At 38.9% G+C, this 14,652-nt stretch overlaps 1 protein-coding gene across 7 annotated transcripts in view; it reads left to right on the top strand.

Moving 5' to 3' along the window:
- The window catches only part of Shld2 (shieldin complex subunit 2), a 79,158-nt gene that overhangs the window by 52,815 nt on the left and 11,691 nt on the right, over positions 1-14,652 (top strand). For 5 of the 7 annotated variants that reach the window (XM_048421534.3, XM_087906261.1, XM_048421533.3 and 2 more), the window contains 3 exons: positions 9,369-9,563; positions 9,717-9,851; positions 12,805-13,011. In XM_048421534.3, the coding sequence (XP_048277491.2) occupies positions 9,369-9,563; positions 9,717-9,851; positions 12,805-13,011 (537 nt within the window). Of the gene's footprint in view, positions 1-6,572; positions 6,767-9,368; positions 9,564-9,716; positions 9,852-12,804; positions 13,012-14,652 lie in introns of those variants that run through there. The other 2 variants (XM_085687854.2, XM_085687851.2) reach the window with 2 other exon arrangements.

Here is a 14,652-nt window from a genome sequence, read left to right as displayed (position 1 = left end):
AATAACATGTATAATTTATGTGTTAATCAAAAAGAAATTGGTCTTGGTAAATAAAGAAAATCAAGGTGGGGATGCAGCACTGTGGTAGAGCACTGACCCAGCATGTCCCTCACCCTGGATTTGATCTCTGGCACCACAGAAAACTATAATATAATAAATCAGAGTCCACTGTTTTAAAGTAGATATGTCAGTTGCTAATTTCAAATTAAATGTTAAGGCAGAAATTATCAATTTGAAACAATCAAAAAAAGGCTTTTGGGGATTCTGGCTATATAAAGTTTTAGGGAAAGACAGTAGTTAAACTTGACTACATTAGAGATATAAAATTTAGACGCACCAGCTATTAGATACGAAATATTGAACCTCTGGTCCTTTTGTCTGCATCTTCCACCTATGTCACCATGTGCCATACAAGGTTTTAAATGGTTCTGGGGATTGAACCAGGGGCCTGGGAACTTCGGAGAAGCATCTGTCAGCACAACTATATTCCTAGCCTGCTAATGTCTAATTAAAAGAAGAAGAAAAAAGGTTTTCACAGCACTTTTACAGGATTAGGAGGAGATAAAGATGTCCATATGTGAAAGTATTAATCTTTTTTTTTTTTTCCGTGACTGGGTTTCTCTGTAGTTTTAAAGGTGTGCGCCGCCACCACCGTTTGGCTGAAAGTATTCATCTTACACTAGAGTTTCTATCCAGTGCAGTAAAGTCTCTTCATACACACTCTGATGCAACATGCCTGGAAATTTCCCAGGGAAGAAAAGATAAGACTAATTCAAATAGTAAAAGAATTCCATGTGGCAGCAGAATATAAAACTAATTTAAAAAAACCAGTCTATTTACACATGCTCTGATATAGCTGGAATGAAAGATAAATTTAATTCAAATAATAAAAGAATTTATGTTGTAGCAGGATCAACCAAGGACCAGGCATGGTGCGTAATCCTAGCACTTGTGAGTGAGAGGAAGAGAGTCAGGACTTCAAGATCATTTTCAGCTGTGTAGTAAGTTTGAGACCCACTTATACTATATAAGACAATATCTAAACAAACAAAAAGCCAACCAACAGAACAAAAATAAAACCCAAACTAAAATTAACAGACTTCATCTTACACACAATCAAATAACAACAACATAGAAGGAAAAATTATTGACAAGCAGAAAGACCCGAGTTTATATGCAGCAGCCACATGAAGAGTCTGGTGTAGAGAGTAAGAGATGGCTCATTGGTTAAGAGTGCACTGCTCTTGGGGCAGCCCTGAGTCTGGTTCCCAGCACCTCTGTCAGGCTGCTTACAGCCACCTGTAGCTCCAGCTCCAGTGGATCTCTTGCCTCTGGCCTCGCAGGTCCCTGTACTCAGGTGCGCATTCTCCTCCTCCCTGTATACACATACTTAAATACATGTCAAAAAATAAAAAGAGCTGGGTTTCATGGCATATTTCTGTAATCCCCAGACTGGGGAGATGGAGACAAGAAGAGTCACCGGGGCTTTCTGTCAAGCCAGTCTTGCTGGTCACTGAGCTCCAGGTTCACTGAGAAACCTTGTCTCAAAAATGAATGTGGAAGCCTTACGTGGTAGCGCACACCTTTAATTTAATCCCAGCACTTGGGAGGCAGAGACAGGCGGATCTCTGTGAGTTTGAGGCCAGCCTGGTCTATAGAGTAAGTTTTAGGACAACTAGGGCCTTACAGAGAAATCTTTGTCTCAGAAAAACCCCCAAAAACCTAATGTGGAGAGCAATACAAGACTGGTGTCGATCCCTGGCCTCTAAATGCACACACATACATGTTTATGTACTGCATACATACCAACATGTGTGGGTGCACGCCCTCTCTCTGTCTCTGTTTTGATCTCTGTCTCTCTCTCAGAAGCTGTGGAAGGAAAAATTTACATATTTTACAAAGAAATAAGAACACGAGTAAATGGAAAGACGACCCCATTCTTGTGTGTGATTCCACATTACAGTGTTAATCTCATTAAGTTAATATGTAAATTTAATCTAATTCAAATAAGTAAAAAACAACAGCAAAAATCTCAAGACAACAAGCTTTGTTATGGCAGATAAAATTTGATACAAGCATAAAACTTGACACTGGAGTTTGTGTGGAAAAACAAAGTTGCAAAAATTGTGGGAGAACACTCTAAAAGGAAAACTGTTTGTGGGGAGCCAGCATTACCAGACAACTTAACCTGCTCTGAAGCCTCTTTGATTTAAACAGTGGCATGTGATATATAAATAGGTAAATACACCAGTGGAACGAAACAGGAGGATCCATGTCAGGATGCATACATAGAGCAGTTTAGTACGCGGTGAAAGTCTGAATGCCTTTCTTGTGATGCTGGCTCGAATCCCAGGCTCTGTACCACATAGGTGAGTGCTTGTCCATTAAGCTGCATCCCCAACTCTTGTACCAAATCATGCCAAGGTGACTGGTAGCCATTTAGAAAAAGGTAACATTAGACATGTCATACAACAAACAGAAAGATAAATGCCTAACAATTAGTAATCCACATGTAAAAATAAAACTATATTTGCCAAAGGAGTCATGTTTGAATTCTTTAATATTGATATAGGAAAAGGTTTTCTTAGAATTGCGCAAAAAATTGTGACAAAAGACAAAACTGTTAAATTTGCCTACAGAGAAATAAAGCTTTTTATGACCCCAAATGCCACAAAGTCAAAAGTCAAGTGATAAACTTGAAGAAAATATTTTTACCTATACTTTAGGCAAAAGGCTAGTATATTTCTTTTTTCTTTTTTTTCTTTTTTCTTTTCTTTTTTTTTTTTTGTATAGCCATGGCTATCCTGAAACCTGATCTGTAGACCAGGCTATACTCAAACTCAGCGATCGCCTGCCTCAACCTCCCGAGTGCTGGGATTAAGGGCGAGTGCCACCCCCGCCCAGCCCATAGATTAATGTTTCTAATATAAAGAGCTTCTAAAGGGTGGGTGGGTGATAAAGGCCCCAAGTGGAAATGAGAAGATGGAGGAAAGAAGAAACAGTTCTCAAAAAAGTAACGTAAAAATGATCCCCAGACAATCATAACTTACCTATAGTTAGAGAAATCAGGTTAAAGTGGCATAAAGACACTTCTTCCCAGGAGCTGGAGTGAGGGCTCAGTAGTTAAGAGCACCTGCTGCTCTTCCAAAGGACCTGGGTTCAATTTCCAGCACCCACAGTGGTGGCTCACGATCATCTATAACTCCAGTTCCAGGGAGCGGACACCCTCTTCTGACCTCACTGGGCACCAGACACTCATGTGGTACACAGATTTACATGTAGGCACAACACCCATACACATAAAATAAAAGTTTAAAAAATGAATAAATGAATGAATATAAATGTTTAAAGTGATAACTTCTTTCCTCTTAGACTGACAGAATTAAACATATGACAGTACCTTCTGTTGGTGAGGTTATGGACACAAAGGGGTGTAGTTGAGTTTTTTTTTTCTTTTTTGGCTCTTTTTCTCTTAGCTCTTTGGGGGCCTGCCACCCAGGTCCCAAATAAATTGCACATGGAGTTTTATTCTTTCTTATCAATGCCTGGCCTTAGCTTGGCTTATTTCTTCCTAGCTTTTCTTAAACTTAGATTGTCCTGTCTATCTTTTGTCCCTGGGCTTTTACCTTTCTCTGTCTCTGTATATCTTTCCCTTTGCTTCTCCCATGTGTAGCTGGGTGGCTGGTCCCTGGCGTCCTCCTCCTCTTGTTCTTATTCCTCCTCCTTCTTCCCAGTTTCTCTTCCAATTTATACTCTCTGTCTGTCAGTTTTGCCTATCCTTTCTCCTCATTTACTACTGGCCATTCAACTTTTTATTAGACCATGAGGTGTTTTAGACAGGAAAAGTAACACAGCTTCACAGAGTTAAACAAATACAACATAAAAGAATGCCACACATCTTTGCATCATCAAACAAATGTTCTACAGCATAAACAGATATAACACATGTTTAACTAATATCCCACAACACAGGGGCTCTTACAGTTAGTCCTGGGAATGGGAACTCCACAATCCTTCTGGAGGGGTTTGGCAATAGCTCCAAAATTATATATAAATGTATGTATTGGAAACTCTAAATGCTTATAATGTAAGAATGACTAAATTATGGTACATTTATATAACGGAAAATGCAGGTTGAAGAAATAATAACAGACAAGAGTTACATACAAACACAAAGCTCCCAGAAATGTATGTATATAGTCTTTTCTGCCCCTGTAAGGAAGGAGAGAAGAGTCAGATACACGTGACTTTGTTTATTTGTAGACTGAAAGTGAAAATTTATGGAGGAGAATCCAGAAACTTAAAAGATTTGTGGTTTACATACACAGTGCCAGTGAGAAGGGAGGAGAAAGAGGGGGTGAAGAGGCAAGCGGCCTATCTTACTTATAAAGCTTGACTAGTAGGACCCTGGTGATGTGTCTCACATTGTGTGGGAAACAAGTGCACCCTCCGGATGCAGGGAGGGAGACCCCAATGGCATTCAGACACTGGGGAACCTAGCAGTATTAATAACACAAAGATAGAGAAGGGTTGGGGAAGAAAATATCAAGCCCAGGCAACTGTGAAAACCCCGTATTGACTGGCATTTACATGGGTAAAGAGAGAGAGGGCTGTACAGAAAAGCAAATCCATCAGCAAATGTTTCTCAAGGCAGAAGGCTTGGTGATGACTTTGTGTGTGTGCTAAAACTGAACAAACAACCAAATGGATGGACGTCTTCTGTAGACGTGTGTCGGTTGCTGTGTTTAGGAAATGTCAGAGATAGACCAGGCGTGCTTCATGCTTGAGAAATCATAAAACAGTGATTGCAAGAGGGTATGGCCTGGCTTTAAGACCATGTCTAGGCTGTGAGACATGAAAAGATTGTCCCAGGAAACCTCAGCAATTTTGAATTCAAGAAATATATTTAAGGCCAACTGAATTATTTAAACATTTTTAAAAGGTGTATGTACAATAAAGAATATTTTATATGGTTTGCTTTTATGTGTTCTGAATGTGCTTTTTGAGAACTTAGACCTTAAGTATGCTAATCTGACCATGAATTATGTGAAAACTATATCTTCCCTACAAAGAACTCTCTAGAATTACCAGTTTCTTGTAAAGGTGTACACTGTGTTGTGAGTAGAATGCATAAATGCCATAAGTGTTGCACGAGTTCTAGTTGGTCTTAATAATAATAAAAAAAAACTGGAGCAAGATATTGGGGCAAATGTTGAAAGATCAGAGAGATGAAGGAGCAAGCCACAGCCAACTCTTACCTTGCTCACCTCTCAGCCAAAAAGGGCTAACTTTCTGTCTTCTTCTGCCTTATATTCCTCTCTCCACCTAGCCATATCACTTTCTGTCTGTACAGACCTCCAGACCTCTATGGTTAACTTGTGGCTAGCTCTGCCCATCATATTCAGACAAGTTTTATTTGTAGAGGACAAACAAGATATCACCACATTTTCCCTCTTGTCTAAAATAAAAAAGGTGACAATAAAAAACTATATATACTAAGTACAATAACTATATACAATATATAGAGGTGATAAATGCATCAACAATGCCTAGTCCGTTAATAACTGACAAAGTCAGAGAAAATACTCCTTATCTATCCTATCTTGATGAGTCCAAAAAGTTGTACCTAATTCACTTTCTATTCTAACTTGCATTACTAAAACAATTTTTTAATGTCTCTCAACCTTATACACTTTACACCTCTTTAGTGAATTTCTTTTCTGAATCTGGTAACAAGGAAAACTATAAGTATAGCTATAAAGTCTTCAACTCCCATCAGAGACCCAAGAAGGAAATAATAGTATCTGAGTAAGCAGGAAGTGCAAGCAAGCGACTTCCCAAAAATGTGAGAAATGACAGAAACAGCTGGCTGCTAGGACAGTCACCCAAGGTTCCTCTGCAATGTTGGGGCATCCTTCTTCAGCCTATAGGCCTAGCATATCTGACAGACTTTTCTGTGAAGCAGGATATTCTGAAGGGCTGTTCCTCATCTTGGCAAAGTTCAGTCCAAATAATAATCTGGCTTAAAGGTCATGAATTTCTTTTAGCCTAATTTTATTATGGGAACTTTTTCTTTCTCCTTCAGTTATGACATGTAGCTTTGAGGGTACAGTAGTCTGAGTTAGCAAACACACACACACACACACACACACACACACACACACACACACACACACACACATTTCACTTCATTGAGCATATAGGAACCCCCAAAACCCACTTCCAGAGTGACACACTTTCTCCAAGACCAAACTTATTCCAACAAAGGCACACCTCCTAATAGTGCCATTCCCTTTAGGGAGACATTTTTTTTCAAACCACTTACAATGGCTAAGGCTGTGTAGATGCTGGTCATACTTCAGGATAGTCATTCAGGAGTCCTGTTGAGAATGCTGATTGTTCCTGGGCTGTCATTTCTGATGGCTGGTATGTGACTGGAACCTGTGTCTATGTCACCCTGTAGGCTCTGTCTCTGACTGGATTTCCTTCATTGAGTTGCATTCTTTTAAAAGATTTATATTTTATTTTGTATATGTGAGTTTTGCCTGCGTGTATGTCTGCACACCATGTATATGAAGTGCCTGCTGAGACCAGAAGAGGGCATCGAATTCCCTGGAACTGAAGTTGCAGACTGTTGCGAGCTGCCATGAGTATGCTGGGATTGAATTTCGGTTCCCTGGAAGAGCAGCCAGTGCTGTTAAACACTGAGCATCTCTCCAGCCTGAGCTGTCGAGTTTTGATTCCGTTTCTTCTCCTCAACCTAGAGGTATTCTCTTGCCAGGATTCAGAGTCTAATTCTATGACATTTACCCAGACTGTCCCAGGCATGTGACTCACTGAGGTCTACGCACCAAGCCACGGAAACTTCAGAGCTCTTTCTAAGTCAGGGTCTTGCAGATGCTCTAGTTAAATGCTGAGAGCAGAGCTTTTGCTGGGACCTCTCTTCCTCTGCTGTTGCTCTCTACAACTGTTGTTCCTTCCTCCCCTTTCCTCTAAAGACAGCTTTTACTGAGGTCTGTCTGTCTTTCTTTCTTTCCTTCCTTCCTTCCTTCCTTCCTTCCTTCCTTCCTTCCTTCCTTCCTTCCTTCCTTCTTTCTTTCTTTCTTTCTTTCTTTTTGGTTTTAAGCATGAGTCTAGTCACTTCCTCTGTGAGGTGGAGCTCCCCAGACCACACAAATGCCTCTGGGATAGACTGTATTTTTTTTTTTGGTTTTGTTATTGTACAAGACATTTTCAGCTGTCACTTCACTCTTCATATAACTGTTAATCATCTTTCTCCAGTTTATCCCCTGGAGAGTCTAGCCAACTGTTTTCTAAGTAGTTCTTTTTCTGTGTATAAGTTTTCAGGAACGTTTCTTCCTTTCTCCAACTCTCCGTCCCCTTCCTCTATCCCTCAGGGCCATTTATGGTTCTGGGGATAGAGCCCAGTGCCACCCAAGTGCTCGGTAAACACTTTACTGAGTGAGAGTCAACCCTCTCCTCAGTTTACTTTCTCTGCTGAGTGTTTGCTACCGTCTGTCTCTAGGTCAATCAGTAACTCTCTCTATGTTGAGATTGTGATGTGGTTTTTCTCAGTTTCCTTAGCACCTGGTGTGGTACCTGTCACATGGTAGATGATCCTCTGGTGAGTGAGTGAATAATTAGGTGATGGTGTGGCAGATGGAGTAGATACAGATGAACATGTTAATGGGATGAAGAAAAAAAATCCTAAATTAGTTTATAAACTCTTGTTGTTTTAAAAAAAAACAGCGAATTACTTTGGGTAACATCTTCTTTTGGCCACAGATCTGTCACATATATGACGATAGCTCCCTTTCTTTCAGGAGAATTTAAATTTGATCAGCAAAGCTCATTAATCCATATTTTAAAATATTTTATTTACTTAGTTTACATGGGGTGATAGTACCTGTGTAAAATTCAGAAGACAGCTTCTGTGAGTTGCTTCTCTCCTTATACAATGTAAGTCCTGGGGTCAGAACTCAGGTCATCAGGCTTGGAAGCAAATTCCTTTACCTGATGAACCATCTGCGTGTTCTGTCAGTGCTTCTAAAATATGCATATTTTATTGTATATACAGTTGTAAAGTTTGCTTCAAAAAATTAAAAACAGAATCTGGAGAATTGACTCAGTGACCGAGAGTACATTTTGCATGGAGGTCCTGGGTTTGAGTCCTGACACCCATCTAGTAGCTCACGACCATCTGAAAATCCAGTTCCAGGTGGTCTGACACACTCTGTGGGAACTCCTGTGGTGCACAGAAAAACAGTCATATACAGAAAATAAAACAATCTTTAAAAAGTAAAATAAACATTGAGAGAGGAAGATTAAAATCATTTAAATACTATTATGACTGAATAATCAATTGGCATTCTTACAGTTGACATTCTGATCAGTGAGTCAGTCTTTGCAGACTTAGCTTCTTCTCAGGAGTTATTTTTTTTTATCACACTGTGTATAATATTTTTTATAAACTGTTTTATGTTGTGATATATAAAAACATACAAAACATTACCTAATTTCTATAAAATATGCAGCCTATTCTTTACTCAAAAAATAAAGGTTGATATTGTTAGGCAATAGAAACTATTATTATCTCCAAAAATTTCATTCTGTTCTCAGCCTGTAGCCAGGCTCAGATTTTTCATTATTTTTTAAATTCTTAATGATCCTGAAACTATCTATTGACTCCTCAGTCTTTAGTCTAATTTGGTCCCATCTTTCCCAACCATCGTGACAATAGTCCTTCACCAACAAGCTCTTTAGTACATCACTTGAACATATGCTACAAGCCACCTAACAGACTCCTGAACTGCTACCCTCCACCATTCAAGTTTAAGATGCTGTCCTTAGCACTTCCAAGATGCTGTAAAGCGGTCATCCTTCTCTTCCCAACCAAATTCCACACAGCATAGCAACCACACACACACACACACACACACACACACACACACACACACAGACTGCCTACCCTAATTCTCATGTAAGCATGTGTTACATAGGAAATGACACTACTTGAAAAGGATTAGGAGGGATGGCCTTGTTGGAGGAAGTGTGTCACTGCTTTGAGGTTTCAAAAGCACATGCCAGGCCCAATGGCACTGTCTCCCTGCTGCCCATATATCCAGATGTAGAACTGTCAGCTGCTTCTCCAGCCTGTGTGTTGCCCTACTCCACCATGTTACTGACCTCTGAAACCATAAGCAAGTCTTAATTAAATGCTTTATGAGTTGCTACTCTCTGATGACTAAGTGTTCAAATATATGAGCCTATGGGGGCTGTTCTTATTCAAACCACCACAGCTGTTTTTATATTTGTGATTACCAGCAAAATATGATGTCTTCCTTTTTCCATCTTTTTGTGTTTCTTAGATTCCAATGTAGTTACCGATGTTATACTTCAGGACTTACTGGCATATGTGTCTTCAAAACATTCCTATCTCAAAGATTTGCCTCAGAGGCAGCGTCAGAAAATGAGCACCGTGGAGTTTGTGGAATTGGAGCAGCTGCAGCCTGATACATTAGTCCATGCACTACTCAGAATAGTGGATGTTACTGTATTGACAGGTAAATATTTTGAGTGTCTCTTCAATGTTAGCTCATAAAACCCGTGCAAGGCCATCTTAGTGCATTAGTTGATTTCCACTGTGCATTTACCATGAGATCCTGTGTTGTCACCCAAGCAGGGTAATATCAACTAGGTTCTTTTTCCTTTTCCAGAGGCGTTATATAGTTATAGAGGACAGAAGCAAAGGAAAGTTGTGTTAACTGTGGAGCAGGTTCAAGGTCACCATTATGTGCTTGTATTATGGGGTCCTGGAGCAGCCTGGTATACTCAGCTTCAAAGGAAAAAGGGTAAATATATTGGGAAAAAAAGCATTTTACCTTCTTATACCTTGGTAAATGATTAATGTTTGCTTGTCTGAGGTGGGGAGACTTTGGAGAGAGTATAGCATTTGAAATAATAGTGATTGAATGCTCTGCAAATTTCTTTTGCTATAATTTTATACTTATAGAAATTTAGTTATCTGGAAGTCCTTTGTAATTAATAGTGACAAAATAAAGGCTCGAATGTTCCCATGCCTACTATATGAGGGTATTGGTAAAAACTTTATTTCCTTCAAATATTGTTCTATTTTTTAAAAGATTTTATTTTTAAATTGTGTGTATCTGTCTGTCTGTCTGTCTGTCTGTGGGTATGTACATGTAAGTACAGGTGCCTCTGGTGTACAGAATCTGGCACCCAGATTCCCTAGAGTGGGAGTCACAGCTGTCTAGTTGGGCACTGGGAACATTTGGTCTTTTGCAGTCACAGTGCATTCTCGTAACTGCGGAGCCATCTTTCTAGCCCCTCAGAGATGCTCTTTAAATTAAATGTCTGCAGCTTGTGTTTTTTAGCCAGAGTGCTCTTATAAATAAGTTCCTTTCTGACAGAGGGCAGATGTTGGGGGAATTACATTAAGTCTTAAAGTTACATTTCCTGTTGAATTAATTGCTATGTCCTGGGTTTTTATTATTGTTAAAAATGTGAACTCTTAACCTTTATAGAATGCTTGCTTAAAAAAATATGACCCAGTGGTACATTGTTTAAAAGCACAAGTTAATAATTCATGGTGCATTAAATTAAAAGGGGTGTTTCAAAAATTACTACAGTATCTTACGTCACTACTGAGAAATTCTGATTTTAACAGCCTGAGAGTTTAAATAATGGTTTTTGAGTTACCTTACTCTGAAAAATAATTAGACGTTGATCAACTGGTTCATTATTTTGTACTTGAATGAGGTAATGTTGCAGTTCAAACTTCTGTCTATCAAGTGCTTATCTGGAGGTAGGATCTGTCACACTGTCTCTTAATCATTAATAGCCCCTAACTAGGATTTGAGATAAGTCTGACTTTTATGTTAGGATCAAATAGTGACAGATGTTTGTCCAGTTGTGAAATTTGGCAAACATGTATCGATGGCAGACATGATCACTGAGCACGGTATCTCAGCAGTGAACACGAGGCCAGTGCATGCGAAGCAAATGCAGGTCAGGGGTAAAGTGATGGGGCAGAGCTCCCCGCTGCTTTCTCAGTGTGGCTGGTGTAGCGCTAGGGACTTTATGCTGACAGAAGGAGAATCGTTGTATCTCTAGATAGTTCCATGACTTTTTAGTTAATACTGAAAACTTAGGAATCCAGGAATTACAATATATATTGCTTTTGTTGAATTCACTAATTACACCTAAATTTATTTATACCCTCATCATCTTAAAGTTTTAACATCTGTTTCAATACCTCAAGACAATGCCTTTTAATAGAAAAATAACAATTTTGAAGGGTTATTTAAGGAAGTAATTGTACTTTTAGAAACTGTTAGCCTTCTTTTTGTTCATTTAGCAGTTCTTGAGGCCATCTCCATATGAGCTTCTGAAGTAGGCGCTGGCTTTCATATATTCTTAAGGAGAACAAACTTAGCTCATACAATCAGAAATGATCACCAAGTAGCCTATATTCAATAATAACGATAATAAAATTGATGTTTTGGGGGAGAATAGTAAGAAATCTCAAATTTGTGTTTCTTTGAAATACTAATTGCCAGCAGGAAGCTAGCATACTTTGTATGCAGCATGCAGTGGTCACAGCTTAGTTTCTAATGAGGGCACATGCAACATAAATTATACTTCCTAAGAGTGATCGGGCTTGTGCCTAGTGTCCATGCTTGTAATTTCTGCACTTGGGAGGTGGGTTAGCTGAGAGAAATGGAGGGAGGGGAAGCTGTGGTTGGGATGTAAAAAAATTAAAAAAGAAAATAATAGCATTATATTAAATTATTAATGTTGCTGTTGGAATCATAGGTATTATAAAACATGTAATTAGCATATGCTAAGCATATATTTTTGACCATTAGAGAAGCTTGTAGACCGTTTAAAATAACACAAAGGAAAGATGTGATGGCTAATCTTTACTGTCAACCTGCCTCATCTGGGAAGACGCAATCTCAGTTGAAGAATCGCCCCATTTGCTTGGTCTTTGGGAAATTTCTTGATTGCTAATTGATGTAGGAGAACCTACCCCTGTGAAATTTCTAACCATGCTGGCCTGTTCTGTATAGGAAACCTGGGAGCAATTCTGTAAATAGTGATCTTCTGCATCTGCTTCAAGTTCCTGCCTTGAGTCTTTGCTTTGCTTTCCTTAGTGATAGACTGTTATCTTGTAAAATAACCCTCCCAGTTATACTAAGGAAAAAGGAAATTTCTCAGCACAGTTGTTTTCCTGATAACTAGTTATAGGCTGTTGGTAGAACTGTGTTCAGTTCCTAGCCCCCATCCAATATCTATCTAATGATGCTGTCTATATAGATTTGCTGACATATTTGTCAATTCTGAACAGAAACAAAACAAGAATCAGTTCTTACTGAGGGAATTACAGTACCACACATTTCATTGTCCTAAAAAAAAAAAAATCTCAACTAGTTAAAAAAAACCTTCATATGAGAATGTGCTGTTCTAAGAGGCAGTTGTTTAGAGGGTCCAAGAAGTTAGAAAAGATTACTAAACAATATCTAGCCAGGTGTGGTGGGGCACACATCTAATTCCAGTGCTTGGAGGAGTAAAAGTTCAAAGCCAGCATGGACTCCATAGAGAGATAATTTGTAGCTTTTAAATTCAGTTGCTTTAACCACACAGTTATATTTTGTCTGTTTTGCCCAAATTCTTTAGTGATAAAAGTTGTGTTTAGCTGATTTAGTTAGGTTAGTCTACTTAATCTGATTCTGAGCAGAGACTTCTTATTTTGGTGACATTTTGTTTGTTTGTTTGTTTAAGATTGTATTTGGGAATTTAAGTACCTTTTTGTTCAACGCAATTGCATACTAGAAAACTTAGAGTTGCATACAACGCTGTGGTCATCCTGTGAATGCCTGTTCGATGATGATACAAGAGCAATTTCATTTAAAGCAAAATTTCAAAAAAGCATACCGTCCTTTGTCAAGACATCAGATTTAGCAACCCACCTAAAGGATAAGTATTCAGGTATGGTCTTTACATATGTAAAATGTTTCTCATCTTAGTAGAAGCAAAGAGGCTGCCATTTCTCAGAATATATATAATTAAGTATGGAAATGAAATGTAGCTGGGCAGTGATGGCATACTCCTTTAATCCCAGCACTCAAGAGACAGAGGCAGGTGGATCTATAGAGTAAGATCTCTTTTAGTTCGAGACCAGCCTGGTCTATAATGTAAGTTCCAGGGCAGCCAGGACTATTACACAGAGAAACCTTGTCTTGAACCCCCACAAAAGAAAGTGAAATCTAGATCTCTACAAATAGCTGATTCAGATTTTGATTTCTTAGTCTTCTGCCTCTAACTCTGTTTTTATTTTAAACTATTAAGGAACACCTGATATTTTCATGCATAATTATGCTTTTGTCTTTAAACAGGGTCCTATTATAAAGCTTACCCTGACCTCCAACTCATGACCCTCCTGCTCTTGGCCACTCCAGGGCTGGGATTGCAGGTGTATACCACCATCCTAGGCTCTGAGATTTTTGTTGTTGAAAGGTTTTAACTGTAAATTCAATGTATTTAATAGATACAGAGCTGTTAAGATAATCTGCTTGTTGAGTGAATTTTTGTTTGTAGTTTTCACGAAATTTGTTCCATTAAATTACTGATGTAGCAAAAATTATTGATGCACATTGATAAGTTATTGATAACTTATTCTCCTACCATCCTTTTGAATATTGATAGACTAGGTAATGCTGTCAGTCTTACCTGATAGTAGTAGTTGATTCTCTCTGTTCTCTATTCATTTTACTGATTGTAATCACCATTTGGTTTCAGTGATTTTTCTTTTTTCTTCACCTCTCTTCTGATCTGTATTAGTTTTTTTTTTCTACCTGCTTGGGTTTTGCTTTTTCTCATTTAAGAGGAAAATTGAGATTCCCCACCCCCACCAAGGTGGACCATTAATACTATGAATTTCCTGTGCAGTAAAGTGTCTGGGTTTGCCAATGCTCTGTGAGTTGTGAGCTTTTCTCCTTTGGCTGCTAAAGACACCATTCCCATCCCTGTGGGAGCTCTGGGAATTGTTCTGGCCATGTAGACTTAGTCAAGATGTCCAAGGGGCCTAGACACTAGCACCATGGCCCAAGTCATATCAGATTCTGGCATACAAAGAATACTCTACCATTCTGAGATACCTAGAGTGTTAGGAACTATGTGCCAGGAGTGTGTGTGTCTATAACAAGATGGGAGTATAAATGTAGTCCTTGCTCCACTTTGAGCAAATGGTAGATCATCTCTCACTAGTCGTGTTATTCATATTTGTATTGTGTTGATTAGTCTTCACTGTCAATTTGATTGGATTTAGATGCACCTAGGTGACATAACCTGGATGGGTCTGATGTTTCTGTAGAAGGTAAACTAAGGAAGGAACATACACCCTGAATGTGGGCAGCACCATCTTATAGTTTTAAGTCCTGACTGAATAAAAATGGAAAAAGGAGAAAGTGAGCTGAGCCCTAGCACCCATCTTCCTGAGGATGCAGTGTGCGAGCTGCCTTGCTCCTATGCGCATGCTGTCCCATTTAGGGCGAGTGCAGTCTTTGAACTCTGAACCAAAATAATCCCTTCTTTCCTCAGTTGCTGTTTGTCTGGTATGTAGCCACAGTG

The sequence above is a fragment of the Myodes glareolus genome, chromosome 5 (genome assembly GCF_982192425.1).
Source record: "Myodes glareolus chromosome 5, mMyoGla1.1, whole genome shotgun sequence".
Lineage (NCBI taxonomy): Eukaryota > Metazoa > Chordata > Mammalia > Rodentia > Cricetidae > Myodes > Myodes glareolus.
The sequence above is the reverse complement of the archived record's forward strand: the minus strand, read 5'-3'. Positions and strand labels throughout refer to the sequence as shown.